Source organism: Bombus huntii, chromosome 6, assembly GCF_024542735.1.
Source record: "Bombus huntii isolate Logan2020A chromosome 6, iyBomHunt1.1, whole genome shotgun sequence".
In the NCBI taxonomy this organism is placed as follows: Eukaryota; Metazoa; Arthropoda; class Insecta; order Hymenoptera; family Apidae; genus Bombus; species Bombus huntii.
In genome coordinates this window covers 1076853-1092506 of record NC_066243.1, presented here as the reverse complement: position 1 = coordinate 1092506, position 15654 = coordinate 1076853, and the positions used below count along the sequence as shown (strand labels likewise).

The 15654-nt window shown below is 31.7% G+C and overlaps 2 protein-coding genes across 5 annotated transcripts in view; one reads left to right on the top strand and one right to left on the bottom strand.

Moving 5' to 3' along the window:
• LOC126866470 (tetraspanin-5) overlaps nucleotides 1–10221 on the bottom strand; it is a 123948-nt gene extending 113727 nt beyond the window's left edge. For 2 of the 4 annotated variants that reach the window (XM_050620073.1, XM_050620076.1), the window contains exon 1: nucleotides 9694–10220. In XM_050620073.1, the coding sequence (XP_050476030.1) occupies nucleotides 9694–9783 (90 nt within the window). In that variant the 5' untranslated portion in view covers nucleotides 9784–10220. Of the gene's footprint in view, nucleotides 1–9693 lie in introns of all 4 variants that reach the window. The other 2 variants (XM_050620074.1, XM_050620075.1) reach the window with 2 other exon arrangements.
• Nucleotides 10222–12699: 2478 nt separating this feature from the next.
• LOC126866474 (28S ribosomal protein S24, mitochondrial) lies at nucleotides 12700–14553 on the top strand. The gene is made up of 5 exons (XM_050620083.1): nucleotides 12700–12995; nucleotides 13104–13197; nucleotides 13297–13472; nucleotides 13562–13739; nucleotides 13916–14553. The coding sequence occupies exons 3-5, from the start codon at nucleotides 13446–13448 to the stop codon at nucleotides 14203–14205; spliced, it is 495 nt and encodes a 164-aa protein (XP_050476040.1). The 5' UTR covers nucleotides 12700–12995; nucleotides 13104–13197; nucleotides 13297–13445; the 3' UTR covers nucleotides 14206–14553.
• The last annotated feature ends 1101 nt before the right edge of the window (nucleotides 14554–15654 follow it).

The window sequence follows — 15654 nt, the reverse complement described above, 5'->3', positions numbered from 1 at the left end:
GTACACAATGTATATTGTATGTATATTGTATACAACTGTATACTTCAGAGACTACGTTTAAAATAATGATACAAAAATTACATTAGGAAAACATTGCTGCACGACTTCAAAGAGGTCATTAAAACATACTTATGGCATAAATACACAGCTGTGAAGCAATGCTAAAACTCGATGAAGTATATTTGCTCAATAGAATGAAGAATTTACTGAATGAAGTTTCTCATAGCTTTCTTTTAACCGCAAGAAATTTGTATCTTATATATTTAATTAAAAAATAATAATTTCAAAATCACTCGTCGTTTGCAACATTTCTTTCGATCGTCTTATATTACCAAATCTGTTTCTCAATATTGTGGTTACGAAAGCAAATTCCAAAAATTCGCGTAATATCTTTTTCGTCGCTATTTCTCCTAGCTAGATTTTGCAATTGTACAAAATATAAAGAAATCGAGGTATTCTTGACATCCTGATAAACCGTTGTTCGGTCCTTAACGAATTAACAAAATTCTAATCACTGTGTGTTCGATTAAACGATTCTCCCTTAGTTTCGTTCTTTTATTTTTCCAAACAAACTGCAAAGTGTGTAAAGCGAAGCATCTTTAAGGTGCAACTATACACGAGAGTTTTTACGATACCGAAAGTTTGCCTTCTTACTGCGCAAAGGAATCGAAGAAGTCACACTTCCTTCGAGAAAAGCAAACCCATGCCATGGTGGCCGGTTGCACTGGTTAGAAACCGGTTTTACAGGCAAGTTTTGTAATGAGATTCCTCAAACAGTCCTAGCAACGAGTGGGACAATAAGGATGAAGAGCTACAGAAAGGAAGTAGTAATGATGGAAAACAAGCAACGTTTCCACTAAGGGCAACTCCAATGCCAACTTTCCAATCGGATGAATAAAAATTGGCTAATTGAGTCAGAGTGTGATTCAGAGCAGGACATTTTATACAAATATACTGTCAAAGCATATGTAACTAGGCTGCACATGTTTATGGAAATTCATATTGCTATCAATGTAATTAAATGAATGGAATTTAGGTGTTAAATACTATAACGAGTATTCTACTTTGAATGCTCTATACGTTTTCGCATATTACCTGCATTCTGTACATTCTTGTGGCTTCAAATTTCTCATAAGTTCGTAGAAATTCAGAGTCTAATAATAATCAATGAGTAAGGTATATAGAGATTGGAAAATTTCCTATTTATATGATTTTACGTGGTATATGTAATAAAAAGCCGTACATCACTATAAACTTATATAGGTATATGCATATATTAAGTATTTCCTCTTGTCTCTATAATTAAGCATAAATTTTGATTTCTTTGAAGAATATAATTACGTTGTCAATATTTTCACGTATGTTCGTGATTTCACTGATATTGTTTTGCATTTTATATTTTTTCCTAATTTCTCTTAAATGTCCGCAATAGAAAAGGACACGTTTCATTGTGAGATGAGACGTTTTCGATAAATGAAAATTTCTCCGGCTTTAACATGTCTTATTAACCTAGATCATTTTTTATCTCCGAAATCATTAACCATGACCAACAAGAATTAGATTTATTGAATAATTTTTATTAAACGCAGAAATCCATTTTCGTATTCCGAAAGCTGTAAATAAATTTGATTGCAATGTTTTTGGGCAAAATTCCCTGGAAATTTAAAATATGCTGCTACTTGAAGCTGACTCAATCTTTTGCATGCGATTCGGTTAGAAATTAACGTGGCAGTTAATGCCAATAAATAGTACCTTGTACGCTGATTCAGGTAAACCACTCGGGCGACATAGTATGGCTATCGATCAGAATCTTTATATCTATAGAGTTTTATGCGAATACTTGCAAAGAAATTCGATCGAATTTAAAAATAAATTAATCAGTATTCTTCTTGATACATGTCAGTCATGAGAGACTCGGTATACTTATCGGATTTGGTCTATCTGATTTAAGAAACTGAAGACGAAACACTGAAGGAAAGTCAGAATAAGTCAGAAATAATTGCAAAACCTTCAACTTTTTCAACGTCAAGAAGACAGACAGCTGTAATATATTATGTATTGAAGCTTACGTAAGACTACAAGATTGTATTAATATAATATTAAGCTTACAATTCTTATGATTTCGTGCAGATCTAACGGGTTTCTGTAATTTTTCTAATATTGTATCTTGTACATATTTTACCTTCTTTTTCTAATAAATAAGGGTGAAAGTGAATAAATCGCGTTACATTTTAAAAACATGTGTCTTAATGGGACAAAAAGATTCAACAACATATTCATATAATGTTAAGCCTATTATTTTTATGATTTCATGTAGATACAACGGGTGTATAGAATATTTCTAACAATGTATTTTGTATTTTTCTACTTGTTTTTTTCTTAATAAAAACGAGGATCAATAAATTGTGTTACATTTTAAAAATATGTATCTTAATAAAAGAAAAGAGAATTCACAGAGCTATGATATTTTATATCATAGTAAGGACTTTAAGGAGTGTGTGTAAATCTTCGTGACTGTCTCTAATATAATCTTTTCATAATCTTCTCTTACCTCATGATATTCTCGTTACTATAGTAAACGTTTTAAACATTGTTCTATATTTCTTATCAATTCCAAAGGTACAGGTATAGATAGATTTTTCGATAGAAATTATGAAGACTATGAACACATTGGAACAGTACAACTCGTTGCTATGAATGAGAAACAGTTCATTACCGAACATCTGTTCACCGAGTTCAAGGCCGTTCAACCGTTTCCGAAGAGTCGTAAGTGCAGGTGTCCTCATCAAGTATTTCCGATGAGTCACTGGTAACACATACATATACATATATATTTTTCTTCCTTTTCAACTCTCAACTAACAAACCTTGTAAATTAGTTGACAATCTGCATATTAATTAAGATATTAATATCGTGTTGGATCCTTGTGTCCCATTAAGATGCATACTTTTAAAATATAACACGATTTATTCCCTTTCAACCTTATTAAGGTAAAAAAAACAAAAGGTAGAAAAGTACACGATATAATTGTGAAATAAATATTTTACTGCAATTCCCGCATATTTTCGAAAAATATGTTCATGTTTGTCGCGTGAAAATCGTCATGCGTCAACGATGCATTAATACTTTTAATTTAGCTTACATTGGAAATACTTTTACCTCCTACTATATTTATAATTGCTGTATTTATTTAAAATAACACGAAAGTAGAGGTTTGGAAAAATGGCGAAATGTGAAAAGTGATATCGCTTTAAATATAGGTATTTCTGAAATAATTGGCTATAAAGTAAACAGTGTATAATTAAGAGTAAGTTTAAATATATATGTAATAGCCTAATTGAAGTTGAATAAGAAATTTATGTAAATCAATCTCGTTTTTGTAGGCGAAAACTAATAAAATGTATACATATATTTACATATCTGTTTTCGTTTATATGTATTTGTTTGTGCGTTTGGCTTATAATACTTCGTATACTCATTTGACTTATTACAATATCATTAATTACACGAAATACGATCGTATTTCGTTTATCCTGTTAATGGACAATCAGTGGCCTTTGGAACGAACAGGGCGAGTTAAGTAATCGCATAAATTCAAGTATTACACTCACGCAATAAAAATCGATATACCATTTTCGTTATATCATACTATGTATGTACACACATATGTATATATATGGATACAGCCAGAAGCAATCAACTAATATTCATACGATCCTTTTTTAAGATGGCCCATTTAAATCTGTCCATGCGAACGTTTTCGAAATTGATGATGCCGAAATGAAAATATTTTACATCAAAATTGAATAATTTCGAAAGGATCGTCATCTCATATTTCTAATATTTGCATTTTATTATAAATGTCTTTTATTATGAATACGTAGAAGGCATACGAATACTAGTATATCTATATGTATATACAGAGTGGTTGGTAACTGGTGGTACCAGCGGAAAGGGAGTGATTCTACGCGAAAAAAGAAGTCGAAAATATAGAATAAAAATTTTTCGTTCGAGGCTTTGTTTTTGAGAAAATCGACTTTGAATTTTCGCTCGGTACACGTGCACTTTATCGCGTCTCGTTATAACGGATCGCACTGTAGATTTTTTAAAAAATTAAAAAAAAAAAAATTAAAAAAAGATTTTTATTCTATATTTTCGACTTCTTTTTCGCGTAGAATCACCCCCTTTCCGCTTGTACCACCAGTTACCAACCGGCTCTATATATTTATATATATATGTCGTTATCGTTAGACTTAGGGGCGTGTAACGTATCTTCATTAGGACAAGCCATCGTTGTTGTTCAATGAAGATTATATTTTCAATTATATCTACAAATGTTGATTTTACAAAGTTTGACAATTAACCGTGGTGATTAGACACTGTTCTTAGGTTCAATAACGAATCCACGGTCAACGGGGAAAATTTGTTCAATAGAATATGTTTTGAAACACAAAGTGACGTTAGCTGTGACGCTCGGAATCATTCTGACTGACTGACAAGACGATGTATGTAAACTGTCCAAGGTGATCACAAGAATAAAAGACTGATACGATCACATTTGTCAATTGAATATTGACCGGGGATATCAACAAAATTCCAGGCGCCGTTACTAGGCAGACCCGCGTAGAGCCGACATTGCTCCTGCCCGGGGTTTTTTGTTAACCCCCTCCCTTACTTTAGCGAGTCAGACTCGCGATGAAGATTTTGGCCCAAACATTAATATCGGCGAGTCCGACTCGCGACCAGACACTTGGGCCAAACGTAAACATAACAAACCGAGCTCGCGGACTGTTTTTTGCCCGTTACGATCGTCACTGAATGTTAGTTTCTACATTTCAGTTCGTATTGCGACTGTTTACAAGCATCAGTCTGGTCTGTTTAGCGCGCGTCGATGTCTACCGATTGGGCCCGAGTTTCGTCGAACTAAATAGCACGGGAAGCGGTTAATACAACGTGTGTCCCTCAATATTGGTACTTTTTCTGTTAGGTAAAAACGTTCATCCCGTGACCGTGGCTACGTTCAGCGACTAGTTGTGTCACCTCGAGACCAAGCCCATTGTCACAAATCTCGGACAAACATAATCATCGTTCTATCATTTAAGTACAGCTATAATAAACAGTCTAGGCCAAAGCATTGGGGATCCTCCCAAAACTCCAAAAGAAATGCCCGATGTCCCTTCATCTCCGACATATATATATTAATTGTGTCTACATTTTCTGAAATATAGAACATAATTTTCTGCCAAATGATAGAAAGAATTCAACCATATCGTTTGAAAGGTTCCGCAAATTACAGGCTTACTCTATAATTAGACTCGCAATAAATAGGTACAGTTATCCACATTAATATTCGCACCCAACAGTGTCTGTGTATTTGTTGGTTTGTGTAGGAGGAGATGATTTAAATGTTGTGCTGCTTATTCTACGAATATAATGAAGCATTTATTGTAGCTTGAATTTCTTTCTAAAACTAGCGTATAATTGTACAATAAATTTTAAACAAACAGAAGATTATTCTCTTTGTTTCTTAAATTCGATGTGGTCTTCTTTTTCGCGTATTCTAATATCTGCTGCAATTAATACCAATAATTTAGCAATTTCACCACAACTTTTACCCTTTTCTCTATAATAAATTGCGAATCGTCTTTTAACAAAACTAGTATTCTTTCCTTTTCGTAACATGCTAGAATTTTTGATGCGATATAAAAATATTCACGTTGATTTCTTCTCCCTCTGGCTTAATTATACAGAATAAATTTATTTCGCGTTTGGAAACGTTTTTAAAAATCGCTAGATCGCAGAACGGAACGGAGAGTCCGAATGTTAGTATGACGTGAAAATAAGACAATTGTTTGGTAAAAATCTGCTGTATGTACAATTAAACGTTGTTTAATTAAAAAATTGCTAGGGAGAAATTAATTTACGCACTGTCGAGCTACGAGAAGTGGTTCATATTTTCATAGAATAAGCAGCAGGATATTTAAATCATCCCCTCTTATACGAAGCCACAAATACAGGGATATACGTAGTATTGTGTCTGAATATTAATGTGAGTAGCTCTATAGCATAGGGGGTTCCCTACTTTCCGATCAAATTGTAGGAATATAATGTACAAGTGAAAATAAGAGGAAAATGTCACATGTTGAGATTTTATGCGTAAATGCTTTATTATTGTTATTTATTTTATTTAAGGCATATTAAGCGATTAACAAAGTGCATAACAGGAATATGCAGAAAGCGGGACATGAGATACGGTAAAGCGAATTACGAACTTCTATACGTTTCTACGTTATTCCTATTATACGCAACTAGAGCTGCTTGAATACTTAAGTTCTGACCACAGCATATTGTTACAGTACGCTGATATTCGCAGTACAAACTCGACATCGATGTAGCATGGAATTTATTACGTTCCGAATTTCGTTATTTACGTTTCGAATTGAGAATCGAACTAAATATGAGCGGCAAATTTATTAATAAAACTAGCCTTAAATAAAATAAATAATAATAATAGGAATAATGTAGAATCTGTTGCTACACACATATTCAGCCTGCATTCAATATTTACGTGTAGCTCTATAACAGAACCTTTATGACCAAATTTTATGGAACATTTTCTTCTTATTTTCACTTGTAGATTATACCTCTATAGGTTAGCCGGAAAAATAGAACACGCCTCATACATAATACACGTAAGTATACAGCATATAAAATCTGTCGGAAGCTAAAGCTTACATGTTTTGATTTTCAAAACAGAAATTCGAGATATGTTATAGGAGAAGATAGGAATCTCGAGCTCCATTTACAATTATCTTACTGCTCTCTATTTCTTCCCGCCCATTTCAAAAGCATATCTTCTAACCTTTAACAATAACAGATTAATCTTTAATAGGGCAACAATTTTTATCGAGTAAAAAGTAACAGGAACCTGATACCGTATACTTTTAACGCACTACTATAAGCAGGATATCAATTTACAAGTAATTTGTTAGTCTATTTCTGATTTAAGAAATGGTTTTCGTATATTAACAACGATATTTAAAGTAGAGCACTTGCTATGATGTTTAGTAGATGAAACAAATTTCTATGTAGATCTGCTTTCATTAATTATGCTCATAAAAGCACAGAATTGCATGAACATCCGCAGTCTACCGATGGCTGCGATAGACGCTATATTACACGGTAACGATGATTACATCGTCAAAGATGATCAAATCACTTGTACAATATACAATGAACAATAAGACCTGAATTAAAAGTGATATTTGTTCTTCAAGACTATATTTACATCTTAAAAAGGTCTCGCCCCATATAACTAGTAGCTGGTCTAAAAAAAACATTCATGAAAGTCACTTGAGTTTACTAACACGAGAATCCCCCCGGCATAAATTAGCTGACTTTGCGAAAATTTGCGGCTAATTTTCCCTTCAAAGTGTTCCAAAAAAGTGAAAAATTGAAATTTCGAAAAACCCTCCCAGCGTTACCTGTAGAAAACTGTTACCAAACGAATGAACTTTGACTTTTTGATTTCAGATGATCCAGCACCAAGTTATCAGGGGCACCGCAATTTTCCGAGACACGTCCGAATAATTACTGCCATTGCCGTAATTTCTAATATTTCTCCGTGAAAATTTTATACAATATTTTTCGAATGTCATACTTTAATGTACTATTGATTTTAATAAAGAGATTTTAACTGTGTCGTCACAAATAATTCACAAAAACATGTCTTATTTTTGTACGAATTAATCTTACCCCCCCCCCTTAATGCGTCCTAAACCAAACACGCATTATCCTGGCTAATTTTCTAATTTACTACCGCGCTTTATCGATTTTACTGCTAATATATGTAAATTATGTTATAAATATATTTGAATAACACGATGCCAATTATAGGTGGATTTGTAGCTTAAAAAATGTCAGGGCCAGGCGTACGCTCATTCCGAATCATTTTGCCCCTCTTTTGCTTTTCTTTTTATCTTGTCTATTCAATTTGCCTTTGTCCTCTAGCGAGTTAAATGAGAAGATTGAGAAAGATCAGGAGGTCAGGTTATATTCATAAGTCATAAATTACAGCGTCGTAATAATAACGTCTATCAGAACGCCGAAACGCTATGGCGATTTTTATCACGTTCACTGCGATTATTATAAATTTTCAACCAGATAACGAATAAATAGCGTAAACAATTCATGTACGTAGAAATGCATATAAATACATTTCTAATAAGGTTTCTCTTCCTTTAACTTGTTCTATTGTAAAGACAAAGTAATATTTATAAAATATTTATATAGTTTTTGGCCAACGATAATAATTATAATTTTAACGGTAAAAATTATAAATTAAAAATTATAGTAACTTTCTCATTGTTGACGAGAAAAAATGTTGCGAAAGATGTTTTGGTTCAAATAGGAAAATTATACTTTTTAAATGATCATCAAACGAATAATATAATAAAAATTGCATAATTCATAATATATTATTCAAGCAATTAATAATGCAGACATTTCTGGATTTAATTCTTTGAAATTAAATATCAATCTGTTAATTAATTCAAATTACGATAAATATAATGAGTGAAATACGACTCGTTTTACATTCTATTCACATCGTAATGCAAATTCGTTCTGTTTCATACTATTGAAGCAGAAATATAATTTTAATCGCCAAACTTTATGTATATAATTATTAAAAGGGAAAGTGCAAGATGCAAATAAATTTATCTTTAAACAACAGACGAAAACAAACATCCATTTAAGTCTATACCTATATATAATTTTATTAGACACATAATTCCAAATTATAGTGTCACGTTATCAGAACTACTTATCCAACTTGGAACTCAAAATCTACAAGAAAGAGATTACGTTTTACAGAATAGAAATCAAAGCGAGCTGTATACTTCTTAATTCTGAGAAGTCTGTATGTAAATATGCTATATATATATTTATACAGCATCGAAATCATAACGTATGTAAATGAACGTCCTGTATCATGATTTTCGCAGTTGGAGCAATTGGAGTACACAAGGGCTGCATTGCAGGTTATTCATTGTACTCTTTGTTTAAAATACTTTGTTGTTTTTCTCGATGAGCTACATTTCTTTCACGCGTATATTTTAAAACAAACAGTTCACTTGTGTATAAATCTTTGCTCAGTTTCATATATTCTACTTATATATTAACTAATAACATATTATACGAAACGATAAAATATACTTTTGCAAACAAAATGTTAATTCGTCAATTAATCACTGACCAGATTAGTCAATAAGTTAATCATTAATCACGACATAACCCCTATTTGCCATTTAGAACAAGACATACTGCCAAAAGTTACTAGCTCTTCGCGTTTTTATGAAAACTAAATTTCAACTTCAAACGAATGAAAATTACAATCGACTTGATAAAGTATAGTAACTAAGCAGCGGATTTTTATTCATTTATGGAGGCGTTAGAAATGCGTGTAATATGTATCGATATATACATAAAGTAGCTAAAAGATAATATTATATTATGTTACATGTAGAAGAGTTGTGCATCAAAGTTACATTTTCTAAATTATCTTTGTAAAGATATGACTTCGTATGAATATTCGTAGTCTAGCAATAACGTTGCAAAAACATGATAGAAAACGAGATGCGTTGCTAATAGAGACAGAAAGCTAGAAATGCAATATCGAGATGTAATACTCACCCAAAACATCACGTTAAATCCAAAGATCACATACTTGAGACAGCAGCTCACTTCACTGGTATCCCTTCTATACTTCCGCACAGCAGGCATGGCTAAGACACATTTATCTATCGCTTTTGCGAATTTCACGCACACATGCACACAACACAGCCGCAAAAACGCAAGCCACTATTCACACAACACAAAAGAGCACCGGTGCCCTAGAGGCAGAGCAAATCACAAGCGCAATGACATAGCCGAAAATCCAATTCCCTTCTTCTCTTGACTTTTTGTCTTCGAATTATCTCGCAGAGCTTCGATACCTCGATTCCGTCTCGAATCCTCGTTCTATTATTTATCGCGCGTATTTTCTCGATTTTGCTCTTTCCGTTGGGCTCGCTTGATCAGCTGATCACAATAACGTACCGTTTCGTAATTACGACTACCGCCATTGTCACGTCACGGTACATACTACCCGAGGCTGGATCAACGAGACTGCAAGCAGCTCAGACTTTCCACTCGTCCCTCCGACTCTCCCACCCAACTAAATCTCATTCGCTTGCCCCTCCAACGCTCGATCCTCCACCCTTCGATGCTCCCCACCTTACCACCTCCCGCGTACCAACTATGCTACTCTTTGGCCCAATGCACACGAGCAACACGGCAGGTATACGATGCCACAGCGATATAGCAACTTTGTGCGATTCGGCCATAAAGAGTAACAGAGTGCATGAACAAGATGAAAAAGTGATACAAGGATAGAAAGAGAACGCTGAGTAGAGGTCCTTGTATCCTTGTTTAATAACGCATGTATATTCGTATAGTAAATATGTAAGCATAACACCAACGAGCGATGTCAGTGTGCACGTCTAATCAGACAAGGGCGAAAAGGGCCTCTGTTTTGTTTCTATCGTTATATCGTATTAGTTGTATCCACTTACACGGTACATGTGACTCGCACACTTTATTCTTATATCTCTATGGGTTTGGCGGCTACGTATATGTTTTTAAGACTCGTTGCAGACAACCAACTTCTCCTGTACGACATCGTTCTGCTGTCGTTGGAAAAACATAGAAATAAAGATCTGTCTCACAAAAGAAGAATACATATATATGTACTTCCTTGTTCTTCTAACTCGTTGCCATTGCGGCGATTTGCCGTAAACCGCTCGTCTGCATCGGACATAATCGTGCAATGCATACGAGCGATATTGCATCGCACGTCTATAATTTACAACAATCGCACAGCGACACTGCTACGGCAACGTGTCACTGCCGCGTCGTTCGTGTGCATAGGGTCTTTATTATTTTATATTCCTCCTTTTTTGTTTTTGCCCTCGATTATCATCGACGCGATTCCTTTTCTCTCCCTTCAGTATCTTTTCCTACAAAACTATTTTTTAAATATCTGTAACCATATATATATATCGTTATATATCATAACATTTAATACAGGAATGAGTTTCGATCTTTTTTTTAATATGCGAGATATCAATTTAATAATTCCTGCAAATATAAGAAAATGTAAAATGTTGCTAATGTTATGTATGTATAATTATATGTATGATTATATATATATTATACAATACTTATCTATTATACTGCATAAGTGTACATATATTATATATGTGCTCGTATATAATTTAGTTTATACTAGACTATTCTTAATTTCTTACTTCATTCAAACTTCTCACAGGTTATTATCTTATTTACTGTGGCTTGTATTTTATATTAAGTATAATTATATAACAAATTTTGTCATAGTTGCTACATTCATATTAGAATTTGAAAAATATTCTTCCTCTATAAAAATTATTTCTTTATCCATTTATTTTACAACAATAAGTTTATATATAATGAATTTCTTTTCTTCGATGTCAAATTAACGTCTGTTCCAGCATGTTTGTATTCAATTTCGTTGTAAGTAATTATTACTATTATTAATAATAGTAGTGTCGTATATTGTACCTTTTATTTAATATATTAAAAGAAATTCTCGTTGTGACAGAATACGCAACGCTAGCCTTCAGTTTAATAATTATTTGTTTCTTTCTTCTACGAGAGATGACAAGCGAATTCTTTGTCAACATAGTATTTACTGTCTATAATTATAAACATAAAACTTATGTTTACTTATGCGACTTGCGGAAATTATTCATGATTATTAGGTGTAATTAAGTGCCATCGATGTTTACAAACAGTACTTTAATTATGATAAGCAACAATAGTTATTAAATTTTCATACAAATTTTTAAAAGCTAATACGTGTATACACAACGTATATAACATATACACAAAATTATATTAGTAGATGTAAGTTTAAAAAGTAAGGGGAATCATCTTTTTAAATGTTTATTCCAAAACCACGAATGTGTATCACATATAAAATTATATAATTTATTGATGTGATGATTGATTAATGTTGATAAAAAAATATTGATACCTACTAACAATATTTAAGCTTAAAGTATTATATTATCTACTTTTTTCACACAATCGTATAAACTCGGCTTTATGTATATCAATATCGATATGTATATATGTATATTAGGAGCTTTGAAATTGCCTGTATATATGTACATAAATCGCAAAATACGTATTAGCATCTAGCGATCTAGCGATCGTTCCGGAATTTTTCTGATAACTGATGTCATTATATTGAATGATACGCAGTAAAAATTGTAAAAACGTGTGGGAAATTTTTAATTGGTTTAAGTTTAAATTTTTCTCGTTTTAATAAACGAGAAAATTGGTTAATTGGGATTCGATAAACAGGTTACAGGACCCTTTTACACTTTGACAAGTATCGGTCATTTCGACTGGTATTGTTATAAGTAGCCTTGATACAAAATTATTTCGAGTTTGAATACATAACAAACAAAATAAAATTCATTATATTATTCTTTTAGTTATCACTGCGAAAGTCATTACATCATTGCGGAAAAAATATAACATGAAGTAGGAATTTTAAAATAAAATTGTAAAACCAGTCGTTTTGACTAGTGTGGTAGTTCTAGTGTTAAAATGCTGTGAGTTTAGTTATTAGCGACCATGGTAAATTTTCGTTAAAGTCACGTACGAACCTTGAAAAGTGTTCTGTATACAGATACTTAATCTTGATTACTTTACATTTAACAATAAAATGGTCATAAATTTCATCGAAGGTGTCTTTTCGTTTCGTTTCTACATTATGAAACAACCACGAAGCGATTCTACCACCCTGAGAGATGGAAGACGAAATCTAGGAGAAAATTTTAGATCAATGAGGTGAAACTTATCTTACTATTGGACTATGAAAATCTAAGGAAAAGACCTCGGATTAGGTAAGAAAGATGCATAGAGCTGAAGAAAAAAAAGAAACTTTTCAAATTAAACAATAATATCTCGAATCAATGACTTTTATGACAAAAGTTATTTTTACCCTCGAATAGCTCTTTTCAATCTCTCGCGCCTTTTATTGAGCGAGATAAATTGGAGTTTCATGGATGCCAGCCCATGTAAAATCAATTTTTAAATTATCACTAAGTAAGTAATATTTTTAATTTTAATTAATTATTACTAAGTAAGTAACATTTTTAATTTAATTTAATTTCATTTTAATTTGCACTTTTTTCATTTATACAGTTGAAGGTCTAAATGTGTCTTGAGAGTTTGAAACTACTGCCACGAATTCAAATTGTTAAATTCAGTGTTCAATGTATTAAATGTTACCAAATTTGAAATATAATATAAATATAATTTTTGTTTAATTATCACATAGATAGTTAAAAATAATGAGTTTAATACCATATCTACGACCTGTATGTACACATTTATATGTGGTGTATGAAATACATATGTAACATAACCCTATTCTTAAACTAAATTAGAAATGAAATATTTTTTTCAGATATTAATTAATCAAAATAATGTTGCGAAAAGATATTTACATGTCAGCACAGTACTTCATAAAGTACAAGCTGGACGTTATAGACCAAAACCAAAGGTACTGCAACCATTGACATATGAAATGGCATATCCACCACATGAAATTGCTTCTAAAAAGTCATGGAACTCATGGAATACATGTAGGCATATTTTATAATTTGTTTTACTAATAAAACAACTTTTAATGGTAATATTAAATTAAAATTATACACAAAATTTAAAATTTGTTTTAGTTTTATATTATGTTCATTCAACTTTTTATATATTTACACGTTATTTGAATATATATGAATTGTTAAATGTATTTTTTTTTTAGCAAATGTAAAGGATGGTAATAGGCCATCAGAAACTACCATAGAAGATTTGTTTATTCGAAATTTTGTACAAGGAACTTGGCATGGATTGTTTGCAAGCGAGATAATTATTAAGCGTCAACACAATATCATAAGGATCGCTGGCATTGTTATGCGCAAAATAACACCCATTAAAATGCACTTTTTACTTGGTTATACTGAAGAACTTTTGAGCTATTGGTTACATTGTCCAGTAAAGATGGAAATATCAACAGTAAATGACAAAGATGACGTTATATATAAAATTATTTAACATGTTCATAGGTCTTAATTATTCTGATATATAGATCTAAGAACTGTGAAGATGTTAATCGTAGCATAATTGTTATAATTAAGCTATAGTTGTTAAAATTACATTGCATAAATAAAAGTAAATTTACAATTACATGTATTCATTACATGTACTACTATTAACTCATGTATTTTACTGCACAACCTTTTAAATTAAGTATGTCTACACATAACATTGCAATTAATATACTTATATATAAGGTTAAAACATATGGAAATAAAGTAACAAATATTGTAAAATATATATAATATATTGAAATTTGTACAAATACTAGGTTCGATTCTACATTACAATTATTCTATTATTTTATCAAGTTATACATTTAATTTTATTCTTTGATTCTTTTATTACTATATGAAAAATAAATCAGTATAGAAATATATTTGCAAGTTCTCTTAAAAAGATTTATGTACTGATTTATTTCTTAATTCATTCATAAATGTCTTTTTTCTCATTTCTATAAAATATTACTTTAATTGAAAAAAATAGTGATGGGTGTATATATCATCTAACATAAATATTCTCTCATAAATTTGTCTAAAGCATACTATATATAATATATAAGTCATATTATATTTTGTAGAATTATAATAAGTAGTAATTTCAGGCTTGACACTATTTTTAATATGTGAAATATGTTATAAGATACAAGACAATACATAAAAAAATAATTTAACATAAAATATAAAAAGAAACAAATAAACGTCACTTATGGCGACGTGAGGTACAATTTTTATCCGGCCATACCGTAAACTGTGCAACCAGGGCTCTATAAAATATGTAATAAAAGTAAACCAACAATGTTTTAAAAAATAAGGTCTATATGTTACACTTGGAATGTTAATATTTGAAGGGGGGGGGGGTACATTACAAGGTCATTAACTTTTATAGGTCTTACCAGCTGCATATTACCCCTTATATAAATTTGTGAGGAATTTGATTCAAATCAGAATATTGACTAAAATCTGAAACAATCTAATTACTAAAAAGATGATGATGATGTATCAGCAAGAATTAGTTACACTCGATAAAAGTGATATAGCTAGGGCTGTACGTATTTCGCATCCACGTAACTTGCGCCAGATTTTTGTAATCAATTTCTACTATCATTCGTAATTGAACGATGAACTATAACATTGAAACTTCCAGAATATAACTTAGATATGACTCATATCCACTCTCCTTCACAAGGAGGCAAATCTTGTTAGATATAGCGTAAAGAGAGAACTTGGTTCCTTGTAAGTTACAAGTTGTAATCTTCAATGCATCCCTAATTACTTGTTACGGTCATCGAAAACTGTAAACTTTAACTACTGCCCTAACAGTGGCTAACAGCGGGTGAACCGCATTACTTCGACGTCTTGGGTTACTCAATTACATTGGTTACACTATAACGCTGTACTGCGTTTT

Excerpts from the sequence above, each read along its gene's own strand:
- LOC126866474 (XM_050620083.1), top strand. The coding sequence starts at position 13,446 with ATGAGTTTAATACCATATCTACGACCT. Across the intron at positions 13,473-13,561 it reads TAATACCATATCTACGACCT|ATATTAATTAATCAAAATAA; the intron begins GTATGTACACAT and ends TATTTTTTTCAG. Across the intron at positions 13,740-13,915 it reads ATGGAACTCATGGAATACAT|CAAATGTAAAGGATGGTAAT; the intron begins GTAGGCATATTT and ends TTTTTTTTTTAG.